This window comes from Clytia hemisphaerica, unplaced genomic scaffold (genome assembly GCF_902728285.1).
Source record: "Clytia hemisphaerica strain Z4C2 unplaced genomic scaffold, Clytia hemisphaerica genome assembly, whole genome shotgun sequence".
Classification (NCBI taxonomy): Eukaryota; Metazoa; Cnidaria; class Hydrozoa; order Leptothecata; family Clytiidae; genus Clytia; species Clytia hemisphaerica.
The window spans coordinates 1587787-1608592 of record NW_027103334.1 but is presented as its reverse complement, the minus strand read 5'-3'; the positions used below and the strand labels follow the sequence as shown (position 1 = coordinate 1608592).

The 20806-nt window shown below is 34.7% G+C and overlaps 2 protein-coding genes across 2 annotated transcripts; one reads left to right on the top strand and one right to left on the bottom strand.

The window, feature by feature from the left end:
* LOC136817178 (uncharacterized) lies at window positions 1–1911 on the top strand. The gene has a single exon (XM_067073518.1). It carries the CDS (start codon window positions 187–189, stop codon window positions 1534–1536), a length of 1350 nt encoding a protein of 449 aa, XP_066929619.1. The 5' UTR covers window positions 1–186; the 3' UTR covers window positions 1537–1911.
* A 9336-nt stretch (window positions 1912–11247) lies between these two features.
* On the bottom strand, window positions 11248–12018 carry LOC136816215 (arsenite methyltransferase-like). Its single transcript, XM_067072571.1, has one exon. The coding sequence runs from the start codon at window positions 12016–12018 to the stop codon at window positions 11248–11250; it is 771 nt and encodes a 256-aa protein (XP_066928672.1).
* Between the last annotated feature and the right edge of the window lie 8788 nt (window positions 12019–20806).

Here is a 20806-nt window from a genome sequence, read left to right as displayed (position 1 = left end):
AGTAAAAAGAAATATTTAGATCGACTTAATCTGTTGTAATTTGCAATCAATTACTTCAGATGAAATGACAGCAAGCTGTTGTAATTTGCAATCAATTACTTCAGATGAAATGACAGCAAAAATAATATTGTTTATTGTATTAGAAGTTCAAAAGTAGAAAGAGAGAGCTGCGCTGTCGAACATTCGATGGCTTTAAAAACAAAAGAAGAGCTTAAGAAATGGGAAGCATCGCGAAAGAGAACTTACATTCTATTCTGTTTCTTTCTTGGTTTGATCGGAACAGAATACTCAATCGTTGTTCCATCTTTGTTGACTTATTTACGTGACGTCATCAAGGTCGAGTATGAGAAGACATGGTTTGCTTTGATCACCGCTGCTTATTGGATCTCATCCATGGTGAGCAATCTGACGATCACAAAATACGCGGATCGAACTCGCAACATAAGGAGGTGCTTCTACGTTGGTTTTTCCATCGTCTCACTTGGAAACTTCCTGTACACAATCCCTCACTCCGTTGTTTTTCCGTTCGTGGGGCGATCTTTGCAAGGATTTGCCGATGGCATGCTTTCCGTAAGTTTTGGTGAAGTGTTGAGAGTTTATCCAGAGGATCAAGCAGTGGAGAAAATGTCATTCCTTGTATCCAGTTTTTACGCGACTTTCCTGATGGGACCAATGTTTAGTTTGGTTTTCAGCAATGTGGATATTCATGTCTTGGGCATCCATCTCACGGTCACAAATCTACCGACATTGATCATTGGGTTTCTTTGGTGGATATGTATCTTCTTGAATTGGTTGTTCGTTAGAAATTTATCCAAAGAATATGACTTGAAAGCAGAAACTCGAAAATATGAAACCTCTACAGGTGAAAAGACTGTCTGCAGCAAAATCTCTACAGACGAGGAACCTGGTGACAACAAAGATGATCAAATGACCATCAGACGATTGTTCTCATCCAAAGAGTTTCGGATCATTCTTTCAATCAACTTCCTCTGTGCGTACGCTGGTGTTGGATATTATGATGCTGCGTTACCATTCATCTGCAAAAATTACTTCGAGATGAAAGTCCAAACAGTTACCATATTGTTTGGTGCAAATGGCGTCGTATTCGTATTGATGTTGGTTTTCATTTTGAGAAGGATCAGCTTACAAAACAATGAAATATATATTATCATAGTTGGATTGGCAATTTTTATCATGGCAATACAATCAATGGCTCTTTCAGCTTTGATGAGTCAAGTTCGGAGCATCGGAATTTCTTTTCTTGTTCTCTACACAATAACTAACGGAATTAGCTGGTCGGTGGAGCAGGTTTTGCTTGGAGTGGTTGTCGCAAAAATGATTCCCTCGAGACATCAAAGTTATACTGAAGGGATCAGGCGATCTCTTAGTTCATTGGCGTATATTATGGGTGGATTAGTAACGCCCTTATTAAACGAATACTTGGTGGAACAATTGAACTTTTTCTCTGGCATTTTATTTCTGAACGTCCTTTATTTGTTTACAAGCGACCTCAAGTTTGAACCGCAATGGGATTGAAATCATGTTCATGGATTTCTCATCAGAAATTTGCTATTAAAATTTTAGATTTTGGGCTAAGTATCTGTTAAATCTAATCGGATATTTCAATTTGGGAGGGGTTTATACACTTCCAGGCTATATTCTGTGCCTTATTGGACCATTTTTGAACTTTTGGATCCTCAGATCCTAAGGTCCTAAGCTTTAAGTCTAGCGTTTAAACTATGAGTTAAAACTCTACTCTTCTAACCTAAGTTACAGCGCCTGCAAATCGTTTGTGGTTTTGAAATTTCGTGGAAATTTCCCTTTTTTCTCAAATATTTTGACCTTGATTGTAGTTTGATTTGTAATACAAATAATATACTTATAAAAAATCGCCAGTTTCAGAAATTTAAAGGGGCAATCCGCCACCACATAACACGGTTTGTTATTGTTTTTCTAAAACTCGATTACTTTTAGAGTGCATAGGGGAATTTCCAATCGAGGCGGAGTGATCGAGATAAGAATATCACGTGACTTTTGACGGGAAAAAATCAAAACAAACTTATGAAAACTGATAGAAGGCACACACACGGCGATCTCGCGCTTTACAAGATTAGCTTAATTAATGGAAGTTTAATTACACTGATAATTTTTAATTTCAAAACCATGAAGTTTCTTTTCAATATTTTGATGGATAAATTAAATGTTTTGATTTAATCTCAGCATTTTCGTTTTACAAATAGATTTGCCTACAATATCAACCTAAAATCGAATGAATTGATGGAAAACTCGACCTTTAAATGAATATTTCCTGTGATGTATACTCTCGGGGGGTTTGATGTATACTCTTGGGGGGGCTTATTTTTAATCTTCAAAATCACAATCAATTTTCAGTTTTTTTTTAATCAGATTTCACTGTAACGAAGATCAACCTTCTTTCTTTCTTAATCTTTTTTTTCTTGTTAAACTTTCATCTGAATAAGGTCTAAATTTCGAGTTTTCTTCTTATAGGGTCAAATTTAAAAAGATAGAAACAAGTTTTATAAAAAATTGTCTCGTGATTTATTCACTCTTATTTTGTTTCTTTCTGTTAATTGATCAATCAGGTTACCATGGAAGCGCAATTAAAAATAAGTGTAACTTAATAAATAGGGAACATGTTCTACAATTAAATGTAATTAGAAAGGAATGCTGACTCATTTGAAAAAGTTTCTAAATTTTACAGAACGTTTTCACAGCTATTAGAAAAGAGAAAATAATATGTAATAAGAGGACTTTGAACTTCCAAAGCGAGATCGCAGTGACAAAAATTATCTTCCTTTTTCAGAAAAAAGCTATCATTTTGTTTCAGCTGAAGGGTTCATATAAGATTTTTATAATTACTCCTAATTATCTCAAATTATCTAAATCTCCCTTGGCAGTAACAATTCAATATGATTTGATTTATAGATAGGTAAAAAAGAAATGGTTTGAAAAACATAGAACACAGGATTATTTTTAAAAGTAGATATACAATGTATACGTATAGCAATGTGCCCTCCCGGTTATTACCATAATGGTTTTATGGCAACTCCTGAACTTGGGCACAGGATGTAGTGTTACACATTCTATGGATTGCATTGTGGAGTCACAAGAGTGCTCAAACTGTGAACAGCGAGCAACGCATAATGCAAATAGTGGGCGTCTTAAATGGAGACTCCCTACCCAATCCAAGAGTGCTCAAACTACAAAAGCAGTGAGCCAATATACAATGTATAGCAATGTGCCCTCCCGGTTTTTTGAAGACACTCTAGCTGAATTTTGTCCGCCATTTGCAATGTTTTGATTCTGAGATTTTTGACTCGATATCCCGCGCCTTGCTAACCGAGTGCGAAAATTTCATCTTGGGTTTATCGAGGCAAAAAAAAAACATTCACTGTGGTGGCAGATTACCCTTTAAATGAAAAATATATATATTAGAAGTTGATTTTAGAAATTACAGTACTTCAGCAATTTCAGTCTCGTTTGATTCAATAGGGTTTTTATCTTTCATTGACCACACATGATAATGTAATTGTTCAGGGCAAAGGAAATCTTATTTATCCAGTTCGTAACGATGTTATAGTTTAGCCCACGCTTTTCAGCGATCATTTGGCTAAGTCTCTGATAGAATTTTCGACATTCTCGCATGCTTGCCACGTCTGCCGAAAATGTCTGGAATTTAGCAAAAGTCTGGAAAAAGTCTGGAAATAGCATACCTGTCTGGAAAAAGTCTGGAAATAGATAAACATAATTCTGGAAAAATTCTCAAAATATATTTTTCAGTCTTATATATAAACAACCTCTGAACACCCTCATACTGGGAATAACCTGTACTGTTTTCACTGTTAACTTTATTATCTTTGTTAAAGATAACCTTAGAATTTTGGTTTGCACGTTTTTTTACTTGTATATACTTTGTCACTTATAAAAAAGTCTGGGAAATATTGGTGTTTTTTACCTAAAGTCTGGAAAAATTTGGCGATTTTAAGCAACAATATCTGGAAAAAATTGAGGTTTTTGGGCAAAAGTCTTGAATTTTGAAAGTTTCCTACCCGTGGCAACCCTGTCGCGTCCTTTCCCTCCATTTGAACAAAACACGAGGGACGTAAAGCTCCCATCCTCAATCTGAATAACATGTTCATTATGTGCCTTCTTCTTCTCCTTTTCGTTTTTCTCGTGTTTCTCATATTTCCATAACGTCTGGATAATGGGTTAAATACCCTTATATCGAAAAATGCCTTCTGATATATGGAATCCAGAAATCTCTAGCACTCTCATCAAATCTTGCTTCATCTGACTTAATGGAAACTTTCGTCATCTCTTCACCAGTGATCGTCTGAAGGGGAGGATTGATTCGTACGTCCTTACAGATCTGCTCGGCTAGAAGACCAGCAGTGATGTTTCTTAGGATGTTGTGACGTAATGTAACAAAGCCTTCTTTCTTGCAGGATAGGGCGTGCTGAAGATCGAATCGTGCACTACATGAACATATTTCGGGAAGTCTGCTTAGTGGTTTCCCATAGCGTATCTTTATGAGATCCCAAAATACGCCCTTGTCCAGTTGAAATCCCTCCTCTTTAAGTGGAAGAGTTGATAACCAAATTGATGCTCCTTTCGTCGAGTTAGTTTCGTGTAAATGTTGTTGAGTAGTTTTCATGTTCTCGAACACGTGATCTGCCTTTGTTCGATAGTTTTCTCTGCAACACGCCTTGACGTTGCTCTTTATTTTTTGCTTTTCATTTTGATCCAGATTATACGCTCTTTCAGTCTTGGTTGGCAATGTTATTGGTCAGACTTCGGGTCATCTCGCTCAAGTTTCTGAATTCATTTTTGGCTTCTTCAGAAAAGATTGGTATTCTCAACCCGCCCATGCTTGGAGGGAGAAAAAACAGCGTTCGTTCGTTGGCTGTGGGCTGGATACCGCCAGTGACGTTTGGTATGAATTCTGTTGTAATGATGCGATCAAGATTGTGTAGAAAACCACCAATGACATCCATTGTTCGCATAAAGTATGTGATTTTATGCTTGTAGCCATTTACAAAGCATGCATAAGCTTCATGAGGAGCGAACTTTGCGATGTTGGAGAGTGTTCTGATTTCATTCGACCAATTAATGATTTTCTACATCATAAAGTCTCTGCGGAATCGAAGAGAGCCAACAACTTCACCAATATGTTTACGTCCATCTGTGGTGATTTTGATGTCTGAATCCACGAATATGGTTCGAGCTAGGTCAACGTTGCGAGGTTTAACAATTAACCATGACTTTGAGGGTTCAGTAAAGTATCCATAATAATTTGGACCAATTCGGCATATTTCATCCCATAGAATCATGAGGCCAGCTAGTTTGCCAACACCAATGCGATCTTTACATCTGCTGAGATTGATTGAATTCTTTGGACGCTTTTCAGGATCAAGGGGATTATAGTAATAGAATATATAAACATTGCTATGGGATCTCCCTGTGTAGTTCCCTCCATCGACTTGATTTCAGCACCACCAATGATGAACAATCTTGCGTGGTATTGGTAGCAGTTGGTGACAAACGTTGAGAGGGATGGGCAAATGACTTTGGTATTGTGGATGAACGCCCTTCGATTGACACTGTCAATGAGAACGGCTTCAGTTTCTTCATTGATGAATTTTTTTTTTTTTTTTTTTTTTTTATTTTTTAAGTATTATCATCTATGACGACGGAAGCTATAACCTTTCCGATGGTACGTCTGAGTACTTCGCCAACACAAATCGGGCGGATGCCAGGGTTACAAACAGGCTAAAAATGACTGGAGTGAAACCTTCAGAGTGGATTTCTGTACAAAGAGTTCTAGCAAATCATTCCATTGCTTTGCACAAATCAGTAGACTCTTGGCCATATTATTTCGATGTCAACGTTCTCCTCCAGCCATCTCCATACATTCCAGAGGGTCCGGAGCTCTTTAGTTCTTGCTGCTGCTTGACGAATGGCATCAGCATCAATTTCTTCGAAGATACATAACAGGATGGACTTCGATTGGTGCAAAAGGTTCTGTCATTTAGAGGAGAAAATCGAAAAACCGGTGACCATAGAGAAGACCACAAAATATAATTGAAACAAATGACCTATGCTGATATCACCATTAAGAAGAACTGAACAAACAAGAAGTAAATATCAAGAGTTTCGTCAAAGAAGAAAACGGAGAGCAACGTTGGTTTAATTTGATAAAATGTAACATCATTGTGCACTTTGGGTAAAAACAAAGCCGAGGACTTAGAAGAACAATGAGCTTTTGACAAAGATTACCAGTAGCGAAATTTTCTCGGGGGTGCAAACTATGAAATTGGCGCCTCTGGTATTTTTTCTTCCTTATTTGCGCCCTCCATCATTAAGTAAAAATATTAAACTGTAAGAGCAGTGATTAATTGAAAGTAACGCCCGGAATCTTTGTGTTAAGAAAATTGGAATTTTTATACGAAGATGGTGGTAATGATAACTTGATATCTATTTCCAATTCCTTGTTATTTGAAATGTTAAAGTTTTGTGGACAAGAGAAAGTTCAAACAGCTTAAAAGAGCTCCTAAAGAAAGTTAGTCAGCATAAGACCACAAAAACCACAGCGAGCATCAACAAGTTTCGATCTTTTTGGTAATCTCTCATTTTGAGCTCCTAAAGAAAGTTAGTCAGCATAAGACCACAAAAACCACAGCGAGCATCAACAAGTTTCGATCTTTTGGTAATCTCTCATTTTGAGCTCCTAAAGAAAGTTAGTCAGCATAAGACCACAAAAACCACAGCGAGCATCAACAAGTTTCGATCTTTTTGGTAATCTCTCATTTTGAGCTCCTAAAGAAAGTTAGTCAGCATAAGACCCACAAAACCACAGCGAGCATCAACAAGTTTCGATCTTTTTGGTAATCTCTCATTTTGAGCTCCTAAAGAAAGTTAGTCAGCATAAGACCACAAAAACCACAGCGAACATCAACAAGTTTCGATCTTTTTGATAATCTCTCATTTGGCTGATACACAACACTTCACTTGTTTCTGCTTTTCGCGATTTAATGTTGATTCAATGTTAAACTTTAACACAGGAAAAATTTTTCGATTTCCAACGTTGGAAATTCAAGTTTTCTTAGTTGGAAAAAAGATAAAATCCAATGGAAAATCCATCCTGAAAATGTGGGACATTCTCCAAGGTTGAAAATTTCGCATTTTCCATGGCTTGGAATTTTCGTAAATCCAGGTTGAAAAAAGCCAAAATCCAAATTTAACAAGGTTGGAATTTTCGTAAATCCAGGTTGAAAAAAGCCCAAATCCAAATTTAACAAGGTTGGAATTTTCGTAAATCCAGGTTGAAAAAAGCCAAAATCCAAATTTAACAAGGTTGGAATTTTTTAAAATTCAGGATGAAAAAAAGCCAAAATCCAAAAAGTCATGGCAGAGATGTGGAAAAGAGATCTTAAACAAGGTTTTTGTTTTTGTGAACAGTCACTCGCTAGCCTAGGCTCGACGGCTCCCGGTCAATCTCTCGTTATTGCTCGCACAGATACGTTGTTGATCTTAGATCACTCACACAGCTCAGCAGGGCGCTATTTGAAACTATGACACAAGTATCCTATGTGCTTCACTGTGCGAACTCACTGCGATTGACCGAGGCCGCTCCGAAGAGACGCCTCACCTGACGGAAACTTACAGCTTGACTGCTCACATTATAGCCTAATATCTAGGTTAGCTATACATCAAAACATTTTTGAGCGAAAAATCGCTTGTGGTTTTCCCAAGGGCATACGCAGAAAATGGTTAGAAAAATGTAATTTCCACATGGATTTTTAACGTTTTCCAAACTGTTTGGAAAAACACAAATTTCCAACCCAAAAAGTCTAGTTTTCCAATCGAAAGAGTTTCAATTTCACAAAAATGTAATTTCCACATGGATTTTTAACGTTTTCCAAACTGTTTGGAGAAACACAAATTTCCAACCCAAAAAGTCTAGTTTTCCAATCGAAAGAGTTTCAATTTCACAAAAATGTATTTTTCACATGGATTTTTAACGTTTTCCAAACTGTTTGGAGAAACACAAATTTCCAACCCAAAAAGTCTAATTTTCCAAGAAAGGGTCTCAATATTAGAAAAATGTAATTTCCACATGGATTTTTAACGTTTTCCAAACTGTTTGGGAGAAACACAAATTTCAGACCCAAAAAGTCTTAGTTTTTCAACCTGAGGTATCAAATTTACAAAAATATGTATTTTCAGATCGATTTTTGACCTTTTTTTTCAATTCCCAAACTGTTTGGAAAATAAAAATTTCCCACCCAAAAAGTCATGTTTTCCAACCAGCCTTGGAAAATTGTCATTTCTACATGGTTTTTTTTCACTTGATTTTTCAAGGGCATTGGTTTATTCTACAAAACCTATGGGTAATTTACGTTTTCCAAATCAGCTTAAAGTAATCGCTCAAATTTCCAACCTTCAATTATAAAACCAAAATTTCCAACCCAAAAATTTTCGATTTCCAACCTTGGAAATCGAAAATTATTTCCTGTGTAAAAGGCGCTGTAAACGTGTGGAAGGGCGCCAAATCGCCCAATTAAACATCAACAAAAATTTGGCGCCCGCTTGAAAAGCTCTTTTGGCGCCCCTCTCAAATCTTTCTAGGGGGTGCACTGCACCCCCTGCCAGGTTGCCACTGAAGATTACGTGGACAAAGTTGTCAAAGGGCGAATGGAGTTTGATATCGATGTAATCATGGCAGAGAGAATTGGAGCTCGGAAATACTAAATGTCTATCAGCAAAAGATGGCGACCACTGAAGGTGACACTGAGTAGTGAAAAAGAAATGAAAAAGATTATAGCGTCAGTTCAAAAACTAGTATAAAGGGATTTTCGAATAACAGAGGATTTTTCAAAAAAGGAACGCAAAACAATGTAGGAATGGCATCAGAAAGCCAACATAACTATAAAAGAGAAAGACGAATGTTGCGTATGAAAAGTGAGAGCTAGACCTCAGGCTTCTTTAAAGGAAGAAACTTTTGCGAGGCGAAAAAATCGCGAAATTTTGGGAATTTACTTTCGCGAATGGCCCATTTGACTATATTTCGCGAGAAATAACTTTCGCGAATAAGGCAATTCCAAAAAGAAAATTTGGAAAGAAAATCATTGTAATAGATTGATAGCAATATATTCAGGGGGGGGTCAGTACTAAAATGTAAGACATACATGAGTACTAAAAGGATTTTCGCTAATTTTTGACATACCCCCACCTATTTTTCGAAAATGTTATTTTAGTACACATGTACGAAAATTATTTTGAGCAATTTAACATAGATACCACCCATTTTTTGCCCTTTTACGGCTTTAAATTTACCAAAATGGGGTCATTGTTACAAACGTAGTCGAATTTAGTGCATCAATCTGTAAAATAATATAATTTTATTACTAAACTGTGCTGAACTGTACATAGAAATATTTTTAAAAAATATTTAAAAAATTGGAAAAATTCTGAAAGATTTCTGAAAATTTTTTCGAAAATTCCTGAGAAAAAAAATTCAAATTTTTCCAAAATTGTTAAAAAAATGCTCCATTTTGGCTGATTTTAGAACAAAATACTAAGATTTTTCAAAAATTTCTTTAAGGGACCACCCTTTTTGGTATTTTAGTACACATGGTACTGAAATTATTTTTGAGCTTTTTTGCAGTACCACCACGTCACTAAATGTCATGATGTCTGAGATTTTAGTACCGACCCCCCCCTGATATATTTTAAAGAGCACAAACTGATATCTACGTAATAATCTTTCTTTGTTTTCATATCTCGTCATTTTATTTTTTTCTTGAATAGTTATTACGGGGATTACAATAAAAAGTAAGAATTACTACTCATTGCATATTAATTAAAGAGCACTTTATTATGTTTTTTGAAACTTTAACTTCACAAGTACACCTTTCTTTGAAACGTCACCAGAGGAAAATGCTTCATTAAAGCAAAATAAATTTTACAGGGGGTTCACCCATTGACTTTAAAGCCCGAAGTGCTAGAGTGGAATCTCTACCCTTTCTCAGGCAAGAAAAAGTGAAGCCTTAAAAAAATGCGCCGTATTTTTGACGACAGATTGAATCTAGCAATTCCTTTGTTTATGATTGATATTTTTTTCGAGATTTAGCGGTAAATTTTAGTTTCAATCTGTCATTTGTGTAAAAACCAGGCGAGCTGCTCAAGACCGCGCAACTTTGGTAGGATTTGTTGGCTTCAAATCCTACCAAGGAGATTCGATTCTAGCCTTTTGGCCGTATACTTCATTGGGTTCACCTATTCCTCTATAAGAAATATTTTTGTAAATTTCGGTGAAAAAAAATTTACATATTTCGCGGGAATTAACTTTCGGGAATGATTCGAAACTGCATATTTCGCGGGAATTAACTTTCGCGAATGGCGACCTTCAGCATTTTTCGCGGAACTTATTATTCGCGGTTTGGCCGAAAAATCGCGAAATTGCTTCTTCTTTAAAGTATAACAATAATGACTGTCTAATGATGTGAAATGATGTGACCTTGAATCTAATTACGTAGCTGCAAACTTAGAAGTTAATGAATGAATGACAGGCTCAGTAAGGAATCTGAAGGAGCTTCATAATCATTGACCCCCGGGGGGGTACTAGGGCAAGATGGGTTACGGGGATGCTCCGCTGGTCAGGGTACCTTTTTTGACCTCCACGAGTCCCAGGTAGGGTCGCAAAAACACCAAAATAGAAAAATCAGTCCCCCGTAGGGTGCCTATTTTTGGAAAATTTGGGGAAAAAGTAGAAAATTTGAGAAAATTTTTGAATTTCAGTCCCATTCAGGGTCACTTTTTTCGCAAATTTCGAGTCCCACGTAGGGTCCATTTTTCGAACGTCAGCGGAGCACCCCCGTCGGTCGACAAGGGTAGTACCCCCCCCGGGCATTGACCTTCTCAGCAACTCCCTCCCTCATTAACAATGCCCCCCTAACAATCAACACATCAAATTGGTTTGTTTTGTCCACTTTATTCTTTGAGGATTCGTCGAAATAAAATACAAAAGAAGTGCTATTTAAAAATCAAATAAATGCTAATTCAACACTTTTATTGTTTTATTTTCAACTGGGGAATAATTGGAAATATAAAAATAATACCAAACCCATTATGAAGTTTTGATATGAATTTAAAATCATCAAACTGTTTATTCATTCTATTACTTGTAATAAGGTCTTGTCTAGATACAAAAAACAAACAAATAAATCATTTCTGACAATAACACATAAAGTACTGATCTACATAAATTACTGGATCATCAAGACTATCGTTGGGATAATCTTCTTCGTACAACTTCTTCATTTTCGCCACAATTTCTTCGTATCCCACATTATGCATGGAGGCTGTATACCACCGAACCAAGTGATCTGTGTTTTCAAATTTCACAGGAAAGTCCTTTGCTTCCACACGGACATTTCGAAAGCCCGCCTTATGACAAATATCTTCTAGCTCGGCTGGGGTGTCAGCCACATAGAAGTTGTCGAAACAACCTAGTTTGCCAGCAATGACATCCATTTTGTTGAAAGTAAGAAGAGATAATCTATTCAAATTGAACACAAATAGACCATCAGTCTTCAAAGTCTTGTGTATTTCTTTAAATGTTGCAACTTTGTCTTCAGAGCTTAGAAAGTGCATTGCGGTAGAAGAAACAGCGGCGTCAAACTCTACCTCAAACTGGCCGACTTGATTTCCAAAAGCTTCATGAAAGCTAAGATTTGGTCTTTGATAAACATCTCTGGCTTTCTGGATTCTTTCTTTGATGGGATCAATACCAAAAACCCTTCCATCTTTTCCAACGAGTTTGGAGACCTTGAAAGTATTATTTCCCGTCCCACATCCTATGTCAATAATCTTCCAATCTTCTTCAATCTGAATACCTTCGACAAGGGTATCAAAATATTTTTCTTGAGCTATTTTACTGATATTTTGATACTCCGAGACCCCACTTTCATTTTGACTGGTAAATTTGTTCACCATTTTGTCGGCTCTTCTCTGCTTCTTTTCCTTGAAACATCTGAATGCGAAAAATATTGAATCAACCAAATATAAGGGGCTTAACAAGGGTTTTCGACGCCCTGTACATCATTGATCAAACTTTAGTTTTTCCTAAGAAATACAAGACCAGATCAATTATAATAAGTTATTTCATAATTTCTTTCAGGTAAGTGAAAGCAAGTACACGAACAAAGGCGTTTTTTGAATAAGAAAATAATTGCGGGAAGTGTTCTGATTGTGTCTATCGAAAACTCCTTTGTTTTGGCTTTAATCATGGAGGTATAAAGAAACAGGAGAAGTATGCTATTGTAACCAAGCTCGCCCTACGATTAAAAAAGTTACGATGTGTGCATGCTCATAATCTCATATATCGTGCATTTTTAATGAGCTCTTTTATCCATAGGTGAAATCCTATTGGCTCATTTAAGCTTTAGAAATTAGATGAGACGAGATTCATTGTTTCTGACACCAGTGTAAGAAAATATTTGGACTAAAAAAAGGCTTGTAAACTTGGCAATCCTTCATCAAATGATAAGATTTTTCGATCAATGTTTTCCTTAAGGTGAACTCTATTGCTTGATACTTTCCTCCAAAATTCTCCAGCGCCTTTATGTCTACACATTGAGTCTGAAATCGTGTGTGCTTATAAAGAACTTTTCATTTTCTGGCTTGAGAAAATATCCTTTCAAAACAAAATTGAACGGATAGCGAAATGGAACATAAACTTGCTTCGTGGACGAATTTTTATCTAATTTTCGTATATTAAAAGGCGAGAATCTTCAATACTGATTATTAGAATGTTCATAGCAAACTTGAGTTCTACTAAAAAGTCTTATTTCATCGGGCGAGCTTAGAATTTCTTTTGATACATTTTATAAAAGAAATCAAAAGACTTTAACGACCAATTACCGACACATTCAACTCCTGTTTTTCTTTATACCTCTATGCTTTAATTTGTTCGTTACAAAAAGTTCAGAAAAAAACGGCTCGCCATGCGAAGAGGATACTGGTTTCTATATGCTGTGTTTATAAAAGTGGTGTTATATTTTTTGTTTTGGAGCCATTACTTTTTAAACTTTCAGTATCCAGTAATAAATTTTACACTAACTTGTAGTCTGAAAAAATTCTCATCACAATGATAAAAATTATTTCTAAAAAAATTGATGGAAATTCATCAAAGACAGATTTATTCATAGTATAAGAAAGCCGCGGTTGGAATATGTACCGCATTGTCTTTTCAGTTAATTACTGTTCCATCTCTGTCTCCGAGCTTTCCGAGCTTTATAAGAACATAAAGATGCTCAGTTTATTAGTGGTAGATAGTTTTTGAAATTTTTCTCTTATTTTCCTTCACAAAAAGTTTTTTTGTTGCTAGATATTTTTGAATCTATACCCAATAGAACACTTGAACTAATTTTGGACATATTTTATGGGTATTTTGTGGAAACAATAGTTTTTTGCTGAAATTGAAATTATAAGAACTATATTCAAGATGACAACTTTCCGGTCAGTTTAAATGATAAATTTTAAAGGTGCTGGCCTGAAATTTTCACAGTATTATCTTGATGACTTTTTCATTGATTTCTTAAAAGATTTCACCGAAATATTGCGAAGGCATTTCGAGGCACCTCATTATTTTTTGAGTTCTTTCAGTCCAGCCATTTTGTGCTTGTTTAAATTTCTTAGTGTTGATTTTTCCTTTACAATGATTTTATAATGCAAGTGTATTATCAAGAGCATATCAGTAATATCTAAAACGCACTGATAAGTAAGTATTAACGACAAACCAATAAAATTTATCATTAAAGATGCTACACTGGCTGCGTTTAGACCAACTGGCATTTGTAATTTGGCATTTGCTCATGAGGGATTCGATTTTAATAGCTTTTCCATTGTATTTTCTGTCATGGCATTTAAGGAATCGTCTTTTTAGAGTCATTGCTGAAAAGGTGATTCCCTAAAGTTCAACTTTGACAGATCAAACAATGAAAAGCATGGAATTTCTCAAAAACTGCAGTCATTAAGACTGAAACTTTTTGCCGTAGGGCTAGGCTATGGCAAATCTTGCAAATTTTACAATCTATCGAAAGAACTGAATAAAAAACGTGCAAATACTTTAAAAAATCAAAAATGTCATTTCTTCTCTTTGTTTTTGTTCCTTTGTTTGATTTGAAATGCCAGAAAAGGGGATTCCTTTGCTCAAAATGGCATTTCAAATGCCAACGAAATGCCAACACGCTGACATCATTAGGCATTTGACAAACCGAACAATTGCGCGGAACAATAGAATTCAAAAGAATACTGCAAGCAATTACAAATGCCAGTTGGTCCAAACGCAGCCACTACTGATTTCTTGATCAACAAATAGTCATCAAATACGACATAGATAGAATAACAGAAATTCAGATGTTATCATTCCAGCCGCGGCTTTCTTATACTATGATTTGATTTCTTGTTTTCGTGCACTTTAGCTTTTAATCTAATTATGCAGTCATGATGCCGTTATATCATTAGAATCGCTAGAAAATTCTGAGCAAGAAAATATAGGTATCTTTTGGTATAAAAGAGGTCTCCTCAAAATATAAGCCCCTAAAGTTTACGCATAATTTGACCTGAAGTAAAAGAACTTCGTCATACCACGCTAATTATACAACTTTTTTAAAGCCACAACAAAAAATCCATTAGCTCGAAACAAACTCCCTTTAGGGCAAAGTACCTGGTATATGATGATGATGATGATGATAGAGGAAAGGGTAGATTCTTTTCAAGGTTAGACTTTTAATTTTTACTATTTTAAGAAAAGTTCCAATTTAAAAATTTTCAAATTTTTCTTATAAAAAATTTATGATAACTTTTTAATTTTTTATAAGAAAAACTTTGACTTTTGTGTAAGAATCTTTTTGCTTTCCTATAACTTATTTCTATTACTTGTTACGGAGAAAGAAAAATGAAAAATAGAACATGAAGGCTGGACATTTGTTTCATACTTATATCTAGCTTTTGTGTTTATTTTTTGTAAAATTCGTATTGAAAATAGTAGCATCATTTTTGGTGATGCTGTATTTTAACGTTTAGTAGTAGAAGTAGTTTAAAGTAAAGTTTTTATAGGCAGTCTATTTGTAACGTTTTTAGCTATAATTCAAAATTACGTAGTTTATGAAATTTATCAATAGTACACGTGAATTTTTCACTTTGGAATTGATCACTTATCTGTACATTTAATTAAGTAATTTTAAGACTTGGTGAATCCGTAAAATGGATTAGTTATCTACACTTAATACTGGTAGTTTTTTAGAATATGAAATAAATTTTAATTATCTACGTTTTAAAAGTGTTATTTCTATTGTATGAGTTCTTTACCGTGAAATTGATCAAGTTAATTGCGTTTTTGATACCATAATTTTACTATTGGTAATATTTTCGCCTTATTTCATTACGTAAATTCAGACATCGCGTATTAGCAATAGTTAACTGGTAGTTTTTATACACGTGTTTTAAATAAATTTAGTCCAAAATTTGTATAATTCACGCTTTTTAATCGTGATGCAAAAAAAAAAATTAATAAGAGCTAATGAATTTTCCGCGTGTCTTTTAGGTATCTTAAAGTTGCATTATTTAAAAAATTCGTACAAAACTACACTCCCTACACCCGGGGGGGCTACCCCTCCAATAATAATAAAATTCTCTATAGTGTTTTTCAAGATTGAATTGCGATTTGCAGGTTTTTTCCCAACCCCAATGCGTCTTGATTTTTTTTGAAGAAGCTATGTAATTCCGTATTTTGGTTGATGATTTCACACACCCATTTCGATATTTCTTCAGTTTGATTGACATTTTTTTTAGAAAAGTACTTTGCAATTTCTATTGATAGCGCTATCATTGCGTCAATTCTTCCAATATTGAAGTAGTCCCCAATAATTTTTAATGCTACTTTTTTGAAAATCTCTTCGATTTCTTCAATTTTTTCCTTTTTATCGATTTCTAAGTTTACAATTAAATTATTGTAAAAAATACGATGCTTTCTTATCATGTAAAATTCTTCTTTTTGACTTAATTGTTCAAGTAAGATATTTTCAATGAATTTTTTTATTTGTTTCATTCTATCCTTCCTGTTTGAGTATTTCGACTGTATCTTTCGTGATATCAATCCAAATGGGTTCTTTTTTATCTATTGCTTGATTTAAAAGGTTTTCTATAGCTAAAATAATTTTTGCATGGAGCTTTTTGTTATTTTTGAGAATATTAATTGTTTCCTTCAGCAGTTTTTTTACCGCTTCTAAAGCATTACTTACAACGCCGTCGGGAGAATCGTATTCTGCTAAATGGCTTTTCGCTGAGTTTTGCTGTTGTGTAACTTTGATTTAAATATTTGTCAAATAACGGGACAAAGTTCTCGTCGGCCGTGTCTTCATTCTCGTTTTCGCCCTTTTTATTGTTTTACCTTTTTAAAATTTACTAGTTCCAATTTAGCTTGAGTGACGTCAGTCATCTCTATGTTAAAAATTAAATAAAAATTAAAAGTCTAACCTTGAAAAGAATCTACCCTTTCCTACCGTGAAAAACACAGCTCAAAATCATATATTTACGCTGTGCCGACGAATCGAGATTCTATTCATCGCGCAATCAGCGAAGACAAAAGTAACCATGACGACCATCCAAGATCTTGGATGAGCGTCATAGTCGATATTTTTATTCCCGTCGTTGAAAACACAACTTACAAAAAGTCATCAATGCTTTGTAAAAAGAGTCAGTGATAGAGAATCATAACATAAAGTCTGTCTATTATTTCGATTCAATTAAAATGACATTTCCATAATTAAAAGTTTAGTAATTACTGTTATACATTTGGGGATCATGTAAAAGATTTCTTTCGAAATAAACTCATTTCAACTACACTTGGAGGTTTCTGGGGAATTCGTAAATAGTAAACTGCATACTGATACAGTCTGCTAGACATTAATATGGTAATATTTGCTCTTCATCTTTGATTTTTTCTACAGTGATTAGATTGACACATGCGCGATAAACTTTCTATTATTTGTCTTCAGAGGCTACTATTTTCTTTGAAAACTTAACCTCTGATACTCAGGGTAACCCTTTCCTCTATCATCATCAGACTTTTAGTTTGCATTTCCAACGCGGGAAAGGGAAATAGTAAATCATGATATCATTCAGAGTCTGAGGCAGGTATAATGGGTTGCAAATGTGGTGTAACGAATAGAGGCCAGTGATGTGTTCTGAAATTTTTTTTATTAGGTAGGGGGAGTAAACAGAGGAATAATGAAAGTTACAATAACAGTTATAGATCTAGGAACAACCTTTTTCAGAAATTATTTTAGCTGCAAAGGCATTGATTTCGGTTTGGTTTAACGGGTCCATTCTTTTAGAGAAGATGGTGTGATAATTGTGGTGGGTGTTATCATGGGTCTTTCGTTTTTGGTGACGTGTGGTGTGGCTGGCATGGGTTGAGGTTGCGGTTGGGTTTGAGTTTGGGCTTTAGGTTTGATGGCATATGGCGTCTTGAATTTTGATCGTTTCTTTGGTGGTGGTTTGTTGTAGGGTGTTTGGAATATGGATTTTCTTTGTTTTGTTTGTTTTGTCTTTATTTTAGCGGGTGTGACGGTATTGGTGCTGGTGTTGTTGATGGTGAAATTGGCTAATAGATCATCGGAGATGTCAAGGGATTTATCGTGGCATGGGAGTAATTGGGTAGTTTCTGTCGAAACTATTATTATTTTTAGCGTCGTCAGAGGCAGATTGCTGGATTGTTTATAAAAAAAGAAAATAGTCTAAGCTCACTTCTAGAGGAACATTAGAACTTAGGCTGTGATTAATTGATAAAAACACCCCTGTGTCACAGACCCGGTGGGACCCCCGCCCCACTGGAAATATTCAAATTTCGTCCCCATTGGAAAGATTGAAGTATCAATATCCCCACTGTAAAATACTCCTTCAATTTCATCCCCACCGGCTCAAAAGTTTCCCCCGGGTCAGTGAGACAGGGGTTATAAAAATTCTCACTTCAACTTTGCTTGCATTATGATTTGATTCTTATTTTGGCGGGAACTAATTTTGGCGAGCAGCGAAAATCTTTAAAAAATTTAAATTTTGGCGGGAACTAATTATGGCGAATAGTGAATTTTTTTAATTTTGGTGGGAACTAATTTTGGCGAATGACAGCGTAAATCTGTTCTATTTTGCCTTATTTTGAGCATTTTGATGAATTTCAGGGGTTATTTAGGCAAGGAAACAAAAAATTTAATTTTGGCGGGAACTTATTTCGGCGAGTGAACAAAATATTTAATTTTGGCGGGAACTAAATTTGGCGAATTTCGCCTAAATTCGCCTAAATTCGCCAAATTTAGTTCCCGCCAAAATAAGTTCCCTTAAGGATATCGTGTTTAAAAAAAGTCGATGATAAGTGACCAAAACGTCTAGTAAATGACCAATTTTTTTCGACTAAAAGCTTACCCAAATAAATAAATTTATATAAGACTTTTTTTACCCTGATAAGGTATTGACAATAAATTTTTGCATGTAATTCTAATATGTTGTTTAGATTAAATGGCACAGCACGTGTCGAATCGCAAATGACTTTTTCTTTTACCCATCATTTATAGAATGATAGACGGTTCACGATGATTTGAACTTTTCATAACATTCAATTGACGTCGTAAAAGCATCCACAAGTTCACATTGAACGGTATTTGATTGAAATATTAAATATTGCAACATTGAAAAACTCAACGCCACTGAATGTGGATACTCAAGATCCAATGAATACAAAGTTGCCAGATAGGTGATGCACTGAAAGTTTTAGCGGTTCATTTTAGTACCTTTAAAGGTTTATTTTAGCGATACTGCAAAACGACCCTTTAAAGGTACTAATTTTAAAAAAACCTATAAGGTATTTTTTCTTTCGTACCTTAAAGGTACTTTTAGGTACCTTTTGAGGTATGAAAATAATACTTCCAAAAGAATTTTGTCCTCCATAAGGTATATTTAAGTCACTAAAAAGGTAGTTTTCAAACGATACCGCAAAACGACCCTTTTAGGGTAAAATTAGTCTGATATACCATTAACGTGCTTTAAAAACACCACCAAAAGGATTCAAAAGTGCCGAAGAAGTGGTGTTATGCGCAGATATGTAATTTTTGCGCAGATATGTAATTTCTGCGCAGATATGTAATTTCTGCGCAGATATGTAATTATTCTGCGCAGATATGTAATTTCTGCGCAAGTATGTAATTATTTTGCGCAACTATGTAATTTTGAGCTGCGCAGATATGTAATTAAATTTCTGCGCAGATATGTAAAACACGACCTTTTTGACTTGGTTATTTTTTGAAAAACTAACTAAATTTTAACATTAATTTTTCACATACAAGAAGTAATATCTTGAACATTGTTCTTGGACTAAGGCAAACATTTGGTGATTGTTGTTTTTATTATAAGCATCATCTTTATAAGAAACAAGTCAATATCTTTTTATCAAAGTGCTATTGGCTTTCGGCGTTTGGTTCTATCAAAGCAACTAGGGGACTGTGCTAATGAGGAAAATTTTGTTTTTCTTGTAAGCATCAACTTTATAAGAACACAATTCACAACTCCTAAACCAATGATTATTAGCTTTTGGCGTTTGGTTTTTTCAAAGCATATATAGGATTGTGCTTAAGCTAGAAAAGGTTATTTTTTTATAAGCATCAACTTTATAAGAACACAATTCATAACTCCTAAACCAATGATTATTAGCTTTCGGCGTTTGGTTTTTTCAAAGCATATATAGGATTGTGCTTAAGCTAGAAGAATTTATTTTTTATAAGCATCAACTTTATAAGAACACAATTCATAACTCTTAAACCAATAGATATTGGCTTTCGGTGATCGGTTCTTTCAAAGCAAACATAGGATAGTGCTGAAGCTAGAAAAAGAATTTTTCTTATAAGCATCAACTTTATAAGAACACAATTCAAAACTCTAAAACCAATAGATATTGGCTTTCGGTGATCGGTTCTTTCAAAGCAAACATAGGATAGTGCTTAAGCTAGAAAATTTTGTTTTTCTCATGAGCATCAACTTTATAAGAACACAATTCATAACTCCTAAACAATATTTGTTGGCTTTTGTTTGATAAATCAAATCTCTGAAAGCCTATTCCATTTAGAAAAAACCTTGTTCTTATAAAATTCTAATAAACTAATGTTAGATTTAGCAAAATTCCCTATTTCTTTCGATAGAGCCATTGTGTCATTGTGAATGCCAATTCCAGTTCAAAAAATTTAAATTTGTCTCCTTTTAGATGGCTTAAAGTCAAATATTTTGCCTTAGTTTAATTTGTAAGGGGAAAATAAGAAAGACATGTAATTTTTTTAAATATCTTTAACAATCAGTGTCAAAATATTCCTGAATTGTGTAACATTCTTCAGAATTTAAAGTTCGAGCGAGAATCACAACTTCGATAATCCCACTCTATTTCATTGGATAATTCAATCAAATTTAATGACTTTGCTCGTAGATCGAGCCATGAAAAGGAAAAGGGAGTTTTTTTATCATAAATTAGTCCATGTATTGGTAAAGACAACCAATAGAATTTTACTTTATCTCACTGTAATGTAAAGAAATGCAATTCATATCTATAAAATCAATAAAGTTTACATAGGTGTGACTATCTCGAGTCGAGGTTCTATCGAAAATCTCATTTGTACTTTTCTATTAGGTTGTAAAAACTACCGTATTTCTTCGAATAAACGCCTTGGGCGTCTTTTTAATT

Bases quoted from the DNA above. Each gene is read 5' to 3' on its own strand.
- LOC136817178 (XM_067073518.1), top strand. From the start codon at position 187: ATGGCTTTAAAAACAAAAGAAGAGCTTAAGAAATGGGAAGCATCGCGA.
- LOC136816215 (XM_067072571.1), bottom strand. From the start codon at position 12,018: ATGGTGAACAAATTTACCAGTCAAAATGAAAGTGGGGTCTCGGAGTAT.